Genomic DNA, 18069 nt, shown 5'->3' on the forward strand with positions numbered 1-18069 from the left:
CCCAGCCTTTTATGCCACACTTCTGCATTCACTGTTGTTGCTGAGTAGACTGATTGCTTTGCCTGTAGAAAATCTAGTGCAAAACTCTTCCCTTTCATGCGCACTTTGAACATATCTTCATCTTTTGAGTTTTTGATTAAGTAATGATTGCTCTCAAAAAACACTTTAAAACCATTTTCAAGAAGCTGACCAACACTCAGCAAATTTTGAGTAATGTTAGGTACAAATAACACTTCTTGAATAAACTTTGTACCTATTGAAGTATCTACTGCAACTGTGCCTATCCCTTTCGCTGCGATACATTCTCCATTACCAATCTTTACTTTGAAAATGAATGACGTATCCAGCTCCTTGAATAGATCCATGTCAAAGGTCATGTGGTTGGTGCAAGCACTGTCAATGAGCCATTTGTCACTTGAATGACTTGCTGTAAGACAAGTAGCTACAAATAGTTGCTCCTCTTCATAATCAACTACTTGAGCAACATTTTTCTACTGTAGATCATCTTGAGCTACAACCTTGCTCTTGCATATTTTCTGATGATGTCCCATTTTCTGGCACTTCTCACATTTCACATCAGGTCTCCTCCAACATTTCGATGGTGGATGACCCTTTTTGTTGCAGTGCTTACAATGAGGAAAGTCAGACTTTGATGAATCTTAACCTTCCTGTTTCCTTTGTACTTCCCTTTCCCTCCTTGATTTGTTTGCACCGTTGCAGCCAATGCTCCTTCAACAGAACCTTCACTTCTCATAAGCCTTCTCTGTTCTTGAGCCTGCAAAGCATGTATCAATTCTGCCAAGCCAATCTTTGACAGATCCTTAGTATTTTTCAAAGAAGAGATGGTAGCTTCAAATCTTTCCGGGACAGTAACAAGAATTTTTGGAACTATTCTTGTATCAGCAAATTCAGAACCAAATAATCGTACCTTGTTTACGATATTGAGAAGTCTATCTGAATACTCTTTAATAGTTTCAGATTCCTTCATTTTCTGCATCTCAAATTCTCTAACCAGATTCAGCACTTGCATTCCTTTGATCTTCTCATTTCCCTCGTACTCCTTTTTGAGATAGTTCCATATATCAAAGGTTGTTTTCAAGGTCATGATTCTAGTGAAAATTGAAGATGAAACTGCAGCAAACAAACAACTTTTGGCCTTGGACTTCCTTCCCTTCCTTTCTTTGAAATTCTTCATTTGAGCCACTGTAGGATTGTCAGGTAGTGGAAGCACTTGGTAGTCTTCCTCAACAGCCTCCCAAAGATCATTTGCATCCAGGTAAGCCTCCATTCTGATTGCCCAAACTTGATAATTTTCTCCATTGAACACAGGAGGTGCAATGGCATTGAAAGGAGTTTCTGCACTCGAAGCCTCCATTTTAGTGAATATACACTCAAATTCCTCACAAGTCCCTTAAGAAGAGGGCTCTCATACCAGTTTGTTGGAGCAAACTAAGAAATAACAGAGGAAAAAAAAGAATATTGCAGTGTATTATTTTTATTAACTGCAAATGTGCTTAAATACAACAAAAAAAGGATAACAGAAATTCCTATATTTCAGCTCAACCATGGAACATGCCTCCATGTTTAACAACTCAGCTAGAAAAATGGAAATAATGACTGAAATGCAGTAGAACAAGTCAAAACATAACAGAAAAAGAAAAAATGCAGCAACTAAATTGGAAGTGCAGCAGCTAAGTCAACTTCTTAACATAGATAACCATATTTCTTTCTTTCTTTGAGCTTTCTCTTTGAATCTGTGAACAGAAACTCCATTTCTCAAAAACTAACTAATGGAGATTCTTTATTTAACTTGTTCCTTTCTTTCTCCAAATTTGGAAATGCAACTGATACACTAACTAACTAACTTGATTTCAGTCTATAAATGATGGCAAGACCTTGGTTTCAAAAGGTGGAATTTTCAAGCTTGATTTCTTTACTGCTGGAAATTCCAAGAATTGTTATTTAAGAATCTGGTATGGGAATATTCCAGTTCGAACAGTAGTTTGGGTTGCTAACTGAATCAAATCTGATCTTTTTGGCTTTGGGGTACTAATGCCAGCTAGAAATAATAAGTGGAAAGAAAAAAGTACATGGCTATTATATTAGAACAGGACAAAATCCAGAAGCTATTATCATTGCTTTATATATTAATTGGAAGAGCGCAAAACTAACTAGTTAGTTATTTAGCGAGGCTCCAACAATGAGATGGTCATTTCATTAGTTGAAGATGAATCCTGCTTTCCTGATGTAGAATCTGATTCAGCAGGACCTCTGTCCTTAAAATAACCAGGTTGCTTAGGCTGAGGCAAAGCATTCTCACTCCCTAACATCAAAACAACAGATGCTACACTTGGTCTTTCCTCAGGATGCTGTTGGACACACAAGAGACTAATCTGAATGCAACGAATCACCTCGGTTAGATTACAAGACTCTCCTAAATTCACATCAATCAGCTCTAACGGCTTGCCTTCTTTCCATAATTTCCATGCCTAGTTTATACAGTGAAAAATTTTCTGCAAATCATTAGCTCAACAGCAAATTAAAAAAGAAGAAGAATAAGGGAAAAAAAAAAAATTCTTGATTCTTACATGCCCTATAAGGTTAAGACCGCGGCTTGGATGATAAAATCCTCTACTTTTCTTCCCACTTATTATCTCAAGCAGTAAAACACCAAAGCTAAAAACATCAGATTTCACTGAGAATAGCCCATCAGTAGCATATTCTGGGGCCATGTAGCCACTGCAGACCCAAACATGGAAAAAAACAAAAATTAAACACGTTTCACATCAAATTTGTAAAGCAGGACAAGAATATGTACTTACTAAGTGCCAACCACTCGATTTGTATTTCCTTCAGTTTGATCTCCTCCAAATGTTCTAGCCATGCCAAAATCTGAGATTTTGGGATTCATATCCTTGTCCAGTAAAACGTTACTTGCTTTGAGATCTCTATGTATAATTCGCAATCTAGAATCCTGATGAAGATAAAGAAGTCCTCGTGCAATCCCACAAATAATGTTGAAACGCTTGGACCAATCAAGTAGGTCACCTTTCCTTTGATCTGGCAAGATTCTTGTCAATATCAGTGAATTTAAATCCATTAACAAAAATGAACGAATATAATTATGAGGTCTTGAGGGATGCAAACCAAAAATGATATTGTCAAGGCTTTTATTTGGCATGTATTCATAAATCAGAATCTTCTCATCTCCTTGAATGCAACAACCAAGAAGCTTTACAAGATTTCGATGTTGAAGCTTAGCTATAAGAATTACTTCATTTTTGAATTCTTGCAACCCTTGTCCAGAATTCTTTGATAACCTCTTTACAGCTATCTCCTGCCCATCCATTAATGTACCCTGAGAGCAGTATTCGTAGAATCATCATTAAAGTCCATTTTGGTTCATGGAATGCATTTTTAAGTGCTTACAAACAATTATGCAGGGAACTTACCTTGTAAACTGGCCCAAAACCACCTTCCCCTAGCTTGTTATCATTAGAAAAATTGTTGGTGGAATTAGTTATTGCAGTTAGATCAAGCAATGGTAGCTCCAAGTCCTGCTGTTCTTGCTCGCTATGCTCCTTATCATCATTTTCCTCGCTTTCTCTTTTCTCTGGAATGAAGCATAATGATGAATTCCAAAAATATCGATGTTGAATGTTGACTTAGTAGCTATGGTGAAGGCCGTTGGAAGATTAGATAATTATTTGTTATTCTGTTGCTATTTTTAAGGAATAATTTAATATGCTTATCATATCAGATATGCATAATAAGTTTGCTTATTTTTCTGAAGTTTTCTGTTTTTAGAGTCTATAAATACTTCTGTAATAGTGTTTCAATATAATAAAAAAAAAGCCTTCACATGTTTATAAATTTTGTTGTTTAAGATCCTTTTTGAATTACTCTTAGTTTCTGAGACACATATCTAACATTGTGGTATCAGAGCCAATATCTTATAGGACCTGTGAAATTGAGTGAACCAAAATCAAACCCAAACACCAACCCGTGAGATGGAGGGAGAGTCTAGTTATGGTTCAATTACTCCTCCAATATTTGATGGAGTTAAATACAAAGTTTGGGCTATTAGGATGGAAACTCATCTCAAAGCTTATGATCTGTGGGAGGCTGTGGAAGAAGATTATGAAGTTCCACCACTTGGAGATAACCCAACAATGATTCAGATCAAAAGTCACAAAGAGAAGGTGACAAGAAAAGCTAAAGCCATGAATTGTTTGTTTTCTGCTGTTTCACCCTCGATTCTCAGCAGAATTATGCAAAAGAAATCTGCCGCAGAAATTTGGAAATATCTTGAAAAGGAGTATAAAGGAAATGAAAAGTTAGATAATATGCAAGTCATGAATTTATTTCGTGATTTTGAAACACAAAGGATGAAAGAATCAGAAACTGCAAAAGAGTATGCCGATAGACTTCTCGATATTGCAAATAAGGTGAGACTTTTTGGCAAAGAATTTTCTGATGAACGAATTATTCAAAAAATTCTAGTCACATTACCTGAAAAATATGAAGCAACGATCTCATCTTTGGAAAATTCTAAAGATCTGTCAAGTATTACCTTGGCAGAACTCTTAAATCCTTTACAGGCTCTAGAGCAAAGAAGGCTTATGAGGAATGAAGTTTCTGTAGAAGGTGCTTATCAAGCAAGTTCACGAATTAAAGAAGGGAAACTGACACAGAGGACAAGAAATGCCAAAAATTATCCACCATGTCCGCATTGTAAGAAAACAAATCATCCTCAACAAAGGTGTTGGTGGAGACCAGATATTAAATGCCATAAATGTGGTCAGTTGGGACACATCGAAAGAGTATGCAAAGGACAGCAGCAAGAAGAGGTTGAGGCTAAGGCTGTTGTTGATGAAAACCAGGAGGAGCACTTATTTGTGGCGTCATGTGTTGCTACAGACAACTCTGAAGGATGGCTTATAGACAGCGGCTGCACGAACCACATGACCTATGATCGGGAATTATTTAAAGAGCTTGACACAACCGTCATCACCAAAGTCAGAATTGGAAATGGTGAACGTATTGCTGCAAGAGGCAAAGGAACTGTGTCAATAGATAGCCTATCAGGTCAGAAACTTATTTCTGAAGTTTTATTTGTTCCTGATATTGATCGAAACTTGTTAAGTGTTGGGCAGCTGCTAGAAAAAGATTATGAAGTGCTCTTTAGAAAAAAAGGTTGTATAATCATCGATCCTGAAGGAAAAGAGGTGTTTAGAATCAAGATGAAAGGCAAAAGTTTTGTTCTTGACATACTGGAACAAGAACAAACTTTTGTTGCACAAAGAGACAGCAACACCATGCTTTGGCATAAACGATTAGGGCACTTTCATCATAATGCAGTGCTATTTATGAAGAAAAATCAAATGGTGAAAGGCTTACCAGACCTGGAGAAAGATTTGCCGATGTGTGCAGCCTGTCAATATGGAAAGCAGACCAGATTGCCTTTTCCAAAAAGAACAGAATGGAGAGCAACTCATAAGCTAGAACTTGTACATACAGATGTTGGAGGCCCGCTGAAAGTATCATCCTTGAATGGTAGTAAGTATTATATTATATTCATTGATGATTGTACAAGATTCTGTTGGATATATTTTCTTAAATCCAAAACTGAGGTTGCTGGTATTTTTTGGGAGTTCAAAACATGGGTTGAAAATCAAAGTGGATGTGAGTTACATGTCATACGATCTGATAATGGCACGGAATACACATCTGATAAATTCAACAGATTTTGTAAAGACGCAGGAATTGAACACCAATTGACGGCACCATACACTCCACAGCAGAATGGAGTAAGTGAAAGAAAGAATAGAGTGATAATGGAGATGACAAGATGTCTGCTACATGAAATGGATTTGCCGAAGAAATTCTGGGCAGAGGCTGCGAGTACTGCAGTTTTTTTACTCAATAGGCTTTCTACTAAAGCTTTGAAGAATAAAACTCCTTTCGAGGCTTGGTTTGGTTATCAACCATTTCTGTTAAACTTAAAAATATTTGGATGCCTGTGTTTTTCTTATGTGCCTCAGGTGAAAAGGGATAAGCTTGATAGAAAGGCTGAAGCAGGAATCTTTGTAGGCTATAGCAACACGTCAAAAGCTTACAGAGTTTATCTACCTCAAGTGGATAAAGTCATAACCAGCAGAGATGTGAGGTTTCTGGAAGATGAAAAATGGAGTTGGAATGATGCTAAAAATAACAAAATTCCAAAAACAGTTAAAGAAAATGGTGATGCCTTAGAATTTTTTGATGATGCCTTTGATGATGAACCAGTAAGGGGCACAAGATCACTTGAAGACATTTATCACAGATGCAATGTGGCTATCATGGAACCAGAAAAATTTGCAGATGCTGTTTTAGATGAGAAATGGGTTTTAGCAATGGAGGAGGAGCTGAGAATGATTGAGAAAAATGATACATGGGAGCTTGTGGATAGACCAACACACAAGAAGGCCATTGGAGTAAAATGGGTTTATCGGACAAAGCTGAATTCTGATGGATCTATTAATAAACATAAAGCAAGACTAGTGGTCAAAGGTTATGCTCAAATGTTCGGAGTTGATTTTTCTGAAACTTTTGCTCCTGTGGCTCGTCTTGATACAATCAGAATGCTATTAGCTATAGTTGCACAAAAGGGATGGAAGGTTCATCAACTTGATGTAAAGTCGGCTTTTTTAAACGGTTACTTGGAAGAAGAAATTTTTATAGAGCAGCCCGAAGGTTTTCTGGTTAAAGGAGATGAAGATAAAGTATATCGTTTGAAAAAAGCCTTATATGGTTTGAAGCAAGCCCCTAGGGCTTGGTACAGCCGAATTGATTCTCATCTTCTAAGCTTAGGCTTTGAGAAAAGCTTGAGTGAATTCACTCTCTATGTTAAGAAAATAGAAACAGATATACTCATAATATCTTTGTATGTTGATGATCTATTAATAACAGGTAGCAATGGAAGAATGATAAATCAATTCAAGGCAGAGATGATGGAGGTGTTTGAAATGACAGACCTTGGAGAAATGTCTTTTTTTCTTGGAATTGAAGTGCATCAAAAAGAAAATGAAGTTTTTATTTGTCAACAAAAATATGCCAAGGAGATTCTAAAAAAATTCAAGATGGAGAATTGCAAGTCAACCACAACTCCAATGAATCTGAAGGAGAAATTTTGCAAAGAAGATGGAGCCAAAAAGGTAGATGAGGTGCTGTACAGGAGTTTAATAGGTTGCCTAATGTATCTAACTGCAACCCGACCTGATATCATGCATGCTGTAAGTTTGCTGTCAAGATACATGCATTGTGCTAGTGAGATTCATTTTCAAGCAGCAAAACGTATAATTAGATATATTAAAGGCACAATAAACCATGGTATTAAGTTCAGTCAAGTTCAGAATTTTAATTTTCATGGTTTTTCCGATAGTGATTGGGCCGGTTGCTTAGATGATATGAAGAGCACTTCCGGTTACTGTTTCAGTTTTAGTTCTGGTGTATTTTCCTGGTGTTCCAAAAAGCAAGATGTGATAGCTCAATCCACAGCTGAAGCAGAATATGTTGCAGCCACTTTAGCAGTTAATCAAGCTTTGTGGATAAGGAAATTGTTAGCTGACTTGTCTATGGAAGAAAAAGGAAGTACAGAGGTTTATGTCGACAACCAGGCTGCAATCTCAATTGCAAATAATCCAGTATTTCATGGAAAAACTAAGCACTTCAAGATTAAATTGTATTTCCTTAGGGAAGTTCAAAAGAATGGTGAAATAAGTTTGGTGCACTGCAATTCAGAATTTCAGAATGCTGATATTTTGACCAAATCTCTCTCTAAGGCTAGATTTGAATATTTAAGAGAAAGACTTGGAGTTTGCTGCTCCTAAGCCAAGGAGGAGTTTTGTTGAATGTTGACTTAGTAGCTATGGTGAAGGCCGTTGGAAGATTAGATAATTATTTGTTATTCTGTTGCTATTTTTAAGGAATAATTTAATATGCTTATCATATCAGATATGCATAATAAGTTTGCTTATTTTTCTGAAGTTTTCTGTTTTTAGAGTCTATAAATACTTCTGTAATAGTGTTTCAATATAATAAAAAAAAAGCCTTCACATGTTTATAAATTTTGTTGTTTAAGATCCTTTTTGAATTACTCTTAGTTTCTGAGACACATATCTAACAATCGATAAAAAATTTCAATCCTAACATGTTTTTGTTACAGAAGAAAAAAAATCCCTATTTATCTCCAAGGCTATAAGATTACAATTTCAACCCAACTGAAGCCCATTTAACCAAAAAACGGGAAAAATAGCAACTATACCTTTTAATCTTGCTTTGCTTTTGCGAACGCAGTAGCAAATGATAAGCATGCCAAAACACAAGGTGACGACAATTGCAACTATCATCAGTATTTTCTTCTTAGGCTCAATGTTTTTCTCTTCACGAAGAAGCAAAACAGAAACAGTTTAAGTCAATGCTAAAAGACACAAAAAAATGTGAAACGTTGTTTTACTTCTAACACAAACTATATTGCGAAAGCATTAATAGAATATAATGTAATCAAATTCATTTTCAGTTTAAACAAAACAGAAGGAAGTTATATACCTAAATCTGAAGCAGACATGCGAACATATAGATCCTGCCCTGATTTAGAAGTTCTCATATCATTCAGATCACCAAACCAAATAGCACAGCCACTGCCTTTTGCTCTTACATCGAAAGTAGTGTAAGCTATGCATGAACAGTTCTGTAAGCATTTAGCCCTACATTCCTTAAGATTCATACTTCTATTCACCCACGAACTAGTAGTATCAGGCAATTTCAAGCCAACAAAGTTAACGAATCCTTCTCCATTATGGCATTTCAATGGATTATTTCTCACACACCCATGAGACCAATCTGCAGAATTCCAATTTTCAGGTGAAGCAGGGACAAACCCTTTTAAACATTGACAAACTGGTGACTCAGTACTGATACAATTTCCATAAGGACCACATAGCCCATATCCATCACAAATGTCTCTTGGCACAAAGGACCACCTACGCCAAGTTCGAGTTTCTTCGTTCCAAGTGTATCTTTCACGCAAATAACTTGTTTGGTTCAAAACAATCCTTTGCATGAAAGATCTGTTTTTCTGGTTATAAGTATAGTACACCTCTTTTTCATTAGAGATAAAACTGAACTCATAAAGCTGATTTTCTTTCAAGTTCGGTGAACCACTATTTCCAATACCATTCCATGGACTGCTTCGATAATATTTTTTCGAGCCTTTCCATAAAAATCCTTCAGGATTACCACTTAACACTATTCCCCAAGTGAAGTCTCCAGGAGAAGGATCATTCAAGTTCTTCCAGGCTGATAGACGCCGATTTAGTCCGGTCTCTACGTCCCATCCAAGCTTCATTCCTGGAAGTAATGTATCAGAAGGATAGTCAAAACTTTGCCACAAAAATCTTTCAGCATAGCTATCCTTGTCATCCCTGATGACTAAATTACCTGAATCAAGAAGCTGTGCTACTGGATTCTGCACTATTTTCTCTAAATTTGATGACCAAATAACACTCTTGTTCTTACTAACAAGTGTGAGATTTCCTGTATTATCTAGAATAAAAATTCCTGAAGAGTCATTTATTGGATTGAGCCTGTTTGCAACCCAAACAACAGTTGCAGGATCAATCTTGTACCAGATTCCAATATAACGATTGCTGGAAGTTCCAGGACTAAAAAAACCAAATTCAAACATTCCATTGTTCGAAACCAAGATGCTATTGTTGGAATCAACTAGAGACTGAGACAAAACAATCGTATCAGTTGCTTTTGAGTATTTAGAAAAGAAAAATAGGAAATTGGCACTGATTAAAATAACAGAAACAATGTCCATTGGCCTGTAGAGTCGAGTAGGAGTGTTAAATATATCTGAGAGTGCATGCAGCTAAAGATAATAAGAACCTTCCTTACATGCATTTGGTGCTCAGCTGAACATTCTTTCACATTTTCATGGCATCTGGCTGACACCTTTTTCGATCATATGATATTACTAACTATTTTCTTGTTGAACATAGTGATTTGTTTGGCACGTAACCAGGAAGTCCTACTTCCGTAAACCCCGGGCAATCTGTTCTATCTAGTTGGCAACTTGCTAAAAGCACCCTGACATGATAGCTTGGCCAATGGACACAATGCCCTTTTCTCTCAGAACCTCTACTTGCAGCAGTGTCATGCTCAACACATTAAAAGCATTGGTAGTACAAGTTGCTACTTGTTATGTTTAGTTTATACAATAACCAAGCCCACAAAATAATGGGGAAAAAAAAAAGTTGATGACTCAAGTTTTAGTTTCCTCATCCATCAAAAATTAAACCTAATAATTGGTGGTGTGTGGCCCTTTGCTATTAGTAGGGAGTGAGTCTGGCTAGAGCCATTTTTGAAAAAGACTTGCCATGACTCTACTTATGGACCAAATCAATGAAATTAAAGATTCTTATTGAAACGTAGGTATTTCTAATTATACATTTAAAAAAAAAATTTAGTTTCATTTATTTGGTCCATATTTGGATCATATATCCGGTCTAAACAAGTCTTTTCCTTAATATTTTTCAATTGATTATTTCTACTTGTCACTATTGACTCAATATTTGCACTTGCAATCTATATAGGTGAAGTTCAGCTGTACTTGTACTCCTAATGCTCGAGTAAAAAGAAAAGGAACAAAAAAGTGTTGATATAATCAATAATATGTTTCATAGGAAATAGGTTGCGATGGAAATGACTAATTAAATTTTTGTTTAAAATTAATTATTTATTATAGTTAAGGCAAACTTAAATTAATATTAATTTAAAATTTTATTTATTCATTCTATTGATAGATAATAAACTAAATAAACGATCTAAGGATATATTTATAAATTACGAATATAATTATACCAAGCGTTTTATAATCATTTTAAAATACCTGAGGCTTGGTCAAAAATTTACATTTGAAGTTCGAGATAATTAATACCGCGTCTCCCTTTCGGACTTAGACGGCGACTTTATGAAAATTATTATAAATATTTATGGCAAATTCATGGAAAGACGCGTTGAATCAATCATTATCTATTCCTGAACTCAGACAACAGTCATTTGATATCTACTTCAACTTGACTTTTTATCTTTGACGTTTCCAAAAGCGAAATGTCACGTAACCTGCTCACGGCATTAAAATTTTGAAAGATAAAGCTGATTTAGCTTCACACAAAACCCAGATGGAACTTGGGAGCCCTAAAAAGTCCTAGAAGAAATCAGACTATAGTCAACCATTTTTTATTCTAAATAGGAACTAAAACAGTTTGTAATGGTTGAGTTCTGATCTCTCTCTCTCTCTCTCTCTCTCTCTCTCTCTCTTTTTTTTTATATTAGTACCAATGGTTTCATTTTTAAAGTCATTATTTCAATTTGAATCCATAAAAAATAAAGGAATTGTGAAAATCAAAGACTAAAAAATATTTCCAATTTAAATTATGTTATAATTTTTTAAAATAAATTATTGAATTAGGAAAATATTTGAGTGGTCCTACCCACTAAGCCAATAAAAAAAGAATTTTTTTAAAAAATGGCACTGTTTTTTTTTTCCTGTATATGGACACAGTCGTAACTGGTTTACTGTATATGAATTGATATATGAATTGCTAAGTAATTGGCGTGAAAGAAAAAAAAAAAAAAAAAAAAAGACAACAACAAAAAGTTCCTCTACTTTTTCTTGATTTTTCATAAAAATGGAAAAAAATATGTTAAGTAGCTCTGAAAGAAGCGTAGTGTATTTTTCTCCTTGAAAGAAAGTCATTTCTTTCTTTATTTCGAACTAACAATATACCCGAACTATACACGGTTTTAAAAAAAAAGTAAAATTTAGAGAATATATATATAATTTTTAAATTTTTAAATAAAATTTTTTTTATTATGCTATTTAAAAATATTATTAAGATATATTAATAGTAAAAAAATATAGCGTGATTTTTAATTATTAAAGTAAAAATTAGTAGATATGTGTGTTCAAGAACATGGATTTAAAATAATGAAATTTATAGAAATAAATTAAAAAAAAAGTAAAATGAAAGGCGGTGAAATTCATTAATTTGATTTACTTTAAAATTAATGTAAAACATAATTAATTCATTATTTCATTAAAATCTATGAATAAATAATTTATTTTAAATAATTAAGAATTGTATAAATCTTCGACTTATCATATTATTAATGCTATAATTAATTCATTATATTTAACACAATTTAATTTAATACAAAAATTTTTAATTTTTTAATATAAAATAACAAATGCCCATTTCATTAAAATTTATAGATTATGTAATTTATTTATATCATTAAAAGTTATATAAATAGTTACTTAACACACTATTAATTCTCTAACGTTATATTAATCAATTACATTTAAAACGATTTAATTCAATCATAAATTAATTTATTTTCAAATAAATAATAAAATCAAATCAAATCAAAAAACTAACTCAAAATAAATCCAACTAAACCAATACACTAATACATTGAATAATTAAATCAAATCAAACCAAAACACTAATTCAAAATAAATCCAAACCAAACCAAGCCAATACATTAATACTTTGAATAATCAATCAATCAAACCAAACCAAAAACACTAACTCAAATAAATCCAAACTAAACCAATACATTAATACATTAAATAATCAATCAAACCAAACCAAAAACACTAATTCAAAATAAATCCAAACCAAACCAAGCCAATACATTAATACATTAAATAATCAAATCAAATCAAATCAAACCAAATCAAAAACACTAACACAAAAATAAATCCAAATTAAATCAATACATTAATACATTGAATAATCAATCAAACCAAACCAAAAACACTAATTTAAAATAAATCCAAATCAAACCAAATGTATCTGAGCTACCGTTTAAGGTTTTTTTTTTTACTTATAAAAGTTGAAAAAAAACAGAAAGTCAGATTAAAGTTGGCAACTAGGAAGATTTTTTTCTTGAATTAATATTATTTTAATAGGATATTTGCGGATTTTTCTAGAGATATGGAAATATGTTTAGAGATTTATAGTTGTGGATGGATGGATGAAGAGTGGTCTAGAGAGCCTCTGATGGCTCTCAATATAGTTTAGATATCGCATCAAAGAAGCAGTAAGCAGAAATGTCTCACCGTCCCAAGCTAATTTGCGCCCTTTCTTTTATTTTGTTCATAACTAATTTACTATTTTTGTTCTGCAAATTCTCAAATGCAACTGATACTCTTACTTCATCGCAATCAATTGTTGATGGCCAGACCTTAGTTTCAAAAGATGGAATTTTTGAGCTTGGTTTCTTTAGTCCTGGTAGTTCAGGGAAGCGTTACTTGGGAATTTGGTACAAAAAAATTCCAGTTAGAACTGTCGTTTGGGTGGCAAATCGGAGCAATCCAATCAATGATTCTACTTGTTTGCTGATGATAGACAGTACAAGTAAAAATCTTGTGCTTATTAATAGCAACAACGGCGTTGTTTGGTCATCGTCAAACTCAACGAAGGAAGCCCAAAATCCAGTAGTACAGCTCCTGGATTCCGGGAATCTTGTCTTAAGAGATGGAAATAATGGAAATTCTGGAATATATTTATGGCAGAGCTTTGATTATCCAACTGATACATTACTAGCAGGAATGAAAATTGGAGAGAAATTGAAGCCCCAACATAGTATGCGTCTTGTATCTTGGAAAAACTGGGATGATCCGTCGCCTGGGGACTTTGTTTGGGACTTAGGAGTAGTACATGATATTGTAGAATCAGCTATCAGGAAAGGCTCCAGTATCTTGTTTCGATCAGGGCCATGGAATGGCGTTACATTTAGTGGTCTACCACAATTTACGCCTAGCCAGGTTTATGATCCAAAGTTTGTGCGTAATGAAGAGGAAGTTTACTATTTATTCTACCAAAGGGATACCAGTCTAACATACAGGCCTGTACTGAACCAAACCAACAATAGACTTGAGTTGCTATTATGGGATCAAACTTCTCAATCATGGCATCGGCAGTTTTATTTTCCATCCGATCACTGTGATTCTTATGACATTTGTGGTAGCTTTGGAATTTGTAAAACTTCTATAACACCAGATTGTCACTGTTTGAAAGGATTCAGTCCTAAATCGCCGGAGAACTGGTACTCAAAGGATTTTTCTCAAGGGTGTGTCCGTAACAATTCATTGAACTGCAGCAGTGACGGTTTTATCAAATTCACAGGGTTAAAATTACCAGATATTAGAGACACTTGGGCAAATGAAAGTATGAACCTCGATGAATGCAGAGCTAAATGCTTACAGAACTGTTCATGCACTGCATATTCAAGCTATGATATTAGAAATGGAGGCAACGGTTGTATCATTTGGTTAAATGATTTGATTGATATCAGAGAAATTCCTGTTAATGGACAGGATCTATACATTCGAACGTCTGCTTCTGAATTGGGTAAAATCTTAGTTTTTTATTTTACTTTCAACTCTTTTGCACGTTTTCAGGTATATTCTGCTATGTATATTTATTTTGATTATCAAAGCCTGTCTTATAGTTTTATTTGACTTGGTTTTTTGTCCCATGAATCAAAAGTTGGTTTAGAAGATGTGGGAGGTAATCAGAACAAGAAGATGTTGGTGATGATAATCATCCCTTCTGTTATTGCAACTTCTGGAATCCTAGCAGTCAGCTATTACTACTTCAAAAGCGGGAAAAAACTAAAAGGTAAAAGTAATGCATTTAGCTACTGTGGACTTTTTTTTGGAAAGGTTTAATTTTTAGAAGATGCAAATGACATCTCTTTGCTTTAGAAAATAATAAAATACAAGACAAAAATCAAGAATCAGACGAGGAACTGGAGCTGCCATTATTTGACTTTGCCACAATATCACATGCAACCAACAAATTTTCGTTCGGCAATAAGCTGGGACAAGGTGGTTTTGGACCTGTATACAAGGTAGTTAAGCCTATAATCTGTTAGCAAAATGAATGTACGAACATAAAAAACTTCTGTCCCTGAACTTTCAACGGATGATTTTCCTAGGGAATACTATCAGATGGAAAAGAGATTGCTGTTAAGAGGTTATCAAGCAATTCTGGACAAGGATTAATCGAGTTCAAAAATGAAGTTAAATTGATTGCGAAGCTTCAGCATCGAAATCTTGTAAAGCTTCATGGTTGTTGCGTTAAGGGAGATGAGAGACTTCTGATCTATGACTACATGCCAAACAAAAGTGTAGACTACTTCATTTTTGGTATGGATGCCTCAAATACCGATAATTCTTTATTTGTTCTGAAATTTTATAATCTGTTTTCCCTGTCTCTAAAATGGAACTGAAACTGAATTGCCAGATCAAACTAGAGGAAAACTATTAGATTGGTCCAAGCGTTTCAAGATTGTGTGTGGAATTGCTAGGGGGCTTCTCTATCTTCATCAAGATTCAAGATTAAGAATTATACACAGAGATCTTAAACCAAGTAACGTATTACTTGACAATGAGATGAACCCAAAAATTTCAGATTTTGGCATGGCCAGAACTTTTGGAGGAGACCAGACTGAAGGAAATACCAGAAGGGTGGTTGGCACATAGTAAGTGTTGTATTCATTTCCAAGTTTATATGATTAATTACTTCCTTGTGTGAACGTGTTTCACTGATAATTGTTTTGCAGCGGTTATATGGCGCCAGAGTATGCCAGCGATGGGCTATTTTCAGTTAAATCTGATGTTTTTAGCTTTGGTATCCTGATGCTAGAGATAACAACTGGGAAGAAAAGTCGTGGATTTCATCACCCAGACCATAGTCTTAACCTTATTGGATATGTAAGTGTCGAGGCCACATTTGGTCCACTCCAAAATTTAAAAGTAAACTTAAAATAGGATTGAATGAACTTAATATTCATTTTCATTTTCAATTTTGAAACCTGAGAACTGAACTTATTTGGTCTTAAATTTCTTTTTTCATTTTTTTTTTATTTTATTTTTTTGGGTTAAATGGTCTTAAATTTCTTGTATTTGTCAAAAACATAAGTATGTGGTGCATTTCAGGCATGGAGATTGTGGAATGAAGGAAATGTATTGAAATTGGTTGAACCATTTTTAATGGAGCCATGCAATTTATCAGAAGTGAAGCGATGCATCCATATAAGCCTCTTATGCGTTCAACAACAGGCAGAGGACAGGCCGAGCATGGCGTCTGTGGTTTTAATGTTAGGCAGTAAGAATGAACTTCCTCAGCCCAAAAAACCTGGTTTTTTTATAGAAACAAGTCCACCTTAAACACCATCACCAGCAAGAAATCGAGTATCATCTTCAACTAATGATATAACCTTATCATTGATTCAGGGCCGATGAAGAATATTATGATTGTTTATCAATAACTTTTGTATTTATCTCTCACTTAATCTGGCAAGTGATATTATTATTAGATGACACTTGAATAACCAGCTAACAAACTTTGAGATTGTCATCCTCAACTAAGATTTGATTTAACTTTTTGTTCCAAGCTAGAGTGAGATCATGGAAAAGGCTCCAAAGCTCTGCCACTAAAACGGTACAGTGACCAATATTAGCTGCATCTGAAAATGTTAGTTGTGCATTGAAATTGCAAAAACTTGTCAGATTTAGTGTATTCTGATATACATACATTAGACCAAATAGCTACTTTGTACAACATATGAAAAAAAAAAATTAATATTTCTATTTTCTTCAATTATAGGTAATCGTCTATTTGCTATCCAAGTACTTGATACAGAATTGATAAGACAGTATTCGTTAAATAAAGGCTCCGAGATATGGATTATTCAAGTTCTTCCAAGCTGATAATAGATTCTGATTAAGACAGCTCTCTCTGTCCCATCCAAGCTTCAATGGAAGTACGTATCAGAAGGATATTCGAATCTTTGACACAAAAAGATTTCAGAATTGGTATCCTTTTCTTTCCTGATGAATCAAGAAGCTCTTCTTTAAATTTGATGACCAAATAACACTGTTGTTCGTACTAACAAATACTATCAAATATGCCATGTTATGTTAGACAAGTCTACATGTCTAAAACTGAACTCCCGCTTCACAGGCAAAAAAAAAAAATGTATGTGATCAAATGTATACTCTGAGTGACGCGAACACGGGCACCAAATACAACATGGGACATGATGTGCATACGGAATATAATAATTTTTAAAAAAATTGTGACATGGAATTAAAAGATATAATTTTTTATTTACATTTACATAATACATATTAGCTGCACTTGTTTTTTCTTTTTTGTAATCGGGAGAGAGAATTCGAATCTGAATGTTTTTTCAGGTCCTACGTGCACTTGTTACTCGCCTATATTCTGGTGTGCTGCTAGCTTTCCCTGCACTAGTGTTGTTTGTCAATAGTATTTGTATGTGTATCAGTTCATTTGAATAGGTGACAATGCAAAATTATGAGAACTGGTTACAGAGCTTTAACGGATGGTTTTGGACGCACCCGTAGTGATGAAAGTCCCATGGCCCCTTTACGCCCAAGCCCCCATAGAAGGCGCAAGTGAATTTTTATTTTTCCTTAAGAATTTTAATTTTAAAGTGCCAAATGAATTTTTATTTTTGGAAAAAAGTTTACCCAATTGGAAACTTTCAAAATTCTTATTCATCTCTTTCTTTTTCAAATAAATTGGATTGGTTTAAGCAAGTCAATAACCCTAGTGGAGCATTCTTATAGTCTTTCTTGTAATTACTATTGATCGTTTTGTCCCTTGTGTTACTTTCTCTTTTGAAAGATATTATTCATTAATTATAATATCAAACGTTATAAATAAAAATATGATCAGACATGAAACATTTTTATAAGAAGTTAATAAAATTTACTTATTTTTTAACAAATCAAAAGAATTGTATATATTCTTTTGAATAATAGAACTAAAAATAAAAGAGATAATATTCTATTGTTCCGCTTGAAAATGATCTTAACAAACTATGTAAATATTCATAATAGTAACAAATTTTTTAATTGATTTGGACAGCAAAATAATAATTTCTCTAAACCTTTTATATCTGGATTATTTTTACAAG

The 18069-nt window shown here is 34.0% G+C and overlaps 3 protein-coding genes across 3 annotated transcripts; 1 reads left to right on the top strand and 2 right to left on the bottom strand.

Annotated features, from left to right (window-relative positions):
• Positions 1-571: 571 nt before the first annotated feature.
• On the bottom strand, positions 572-1375 carry LOC149495015 (uncharacterized). The gene has a single exon (XM_089724484.1). It carries the CDS (start codon positions 1373-1375, stop codon positions 572-574), a length of 804 nt encoding a protein of 267 aa, XP_089580610.1.
• A 101-nt stretch (positions 1376-1476) lies between these two features.
• On the bottom strand, positions 1477-10001 carry LOC149495016 (G-type lectin S-receptor-like serine/threonine-protein kinase At4g27290). Its single transcript, XM_089723720.1, has 7 exons — positions 8590-10001; positions 8306-8422; positions 3453-3613; positions 3148-3358; positions 2823-3060; positions 2589-2739; positions 1477-2489 (listed from the first exon to the last, which is right to left on the bottom strand). The coding sequence occupies exons 1-7, from the start codon at positions 9863-9865 to the stop codon at positions 2184-2186; spliced, it is 2460 nt and encodes an 819-aa protein (XP_089579846.1). The 5' UTR covers positions 9866-10001; the 3' UTR covers positions 1477-2183.
• Positions 10002-13073: 3072 nt separating this feature from the next.
• On the top strand, positions 13074-17200 carry LOC105633225 (G-type lectin S-receptor-like serine/threonine-protein kinase At4g27290). Its single transcript, XM_089723726.1, has 7 exons — positions 13074-14468; positions 14607-14738; positions 14825-14970; positions 15058-15268; positions 15366-15603; positions 15685-15835; positions 16061-17200. Exons 1-7 carry the CDS (start codon positions 13166-13168, stop codon positions 16289-16291), a joined length of 2412 nt encoding a protein of 803 aa, XP_089579852.1. The 5' UTR covers positions 13074-13165; the 3' UTR covers positions 16292-17200.
• Positions 17201-18069: the final 869 nt, after the last annotated feature.

This window comes from Jatropha curcas, chromosome 7, assembly GCF_041381405.1.
Source record: "Jatropha curcas cultivar XTBG-Jc1 chromosome 7, XTBG_Jcur_1.0, whole genome shotgun sequence".
Taxonomy (NCBI): domain Eukaryota; kingdom Viridiplantae; phylum Streptophyta; class Magnoliopsida; order Malpighiales; family Euphorbiaceae; genus Jatropha; species Jatropha curcas.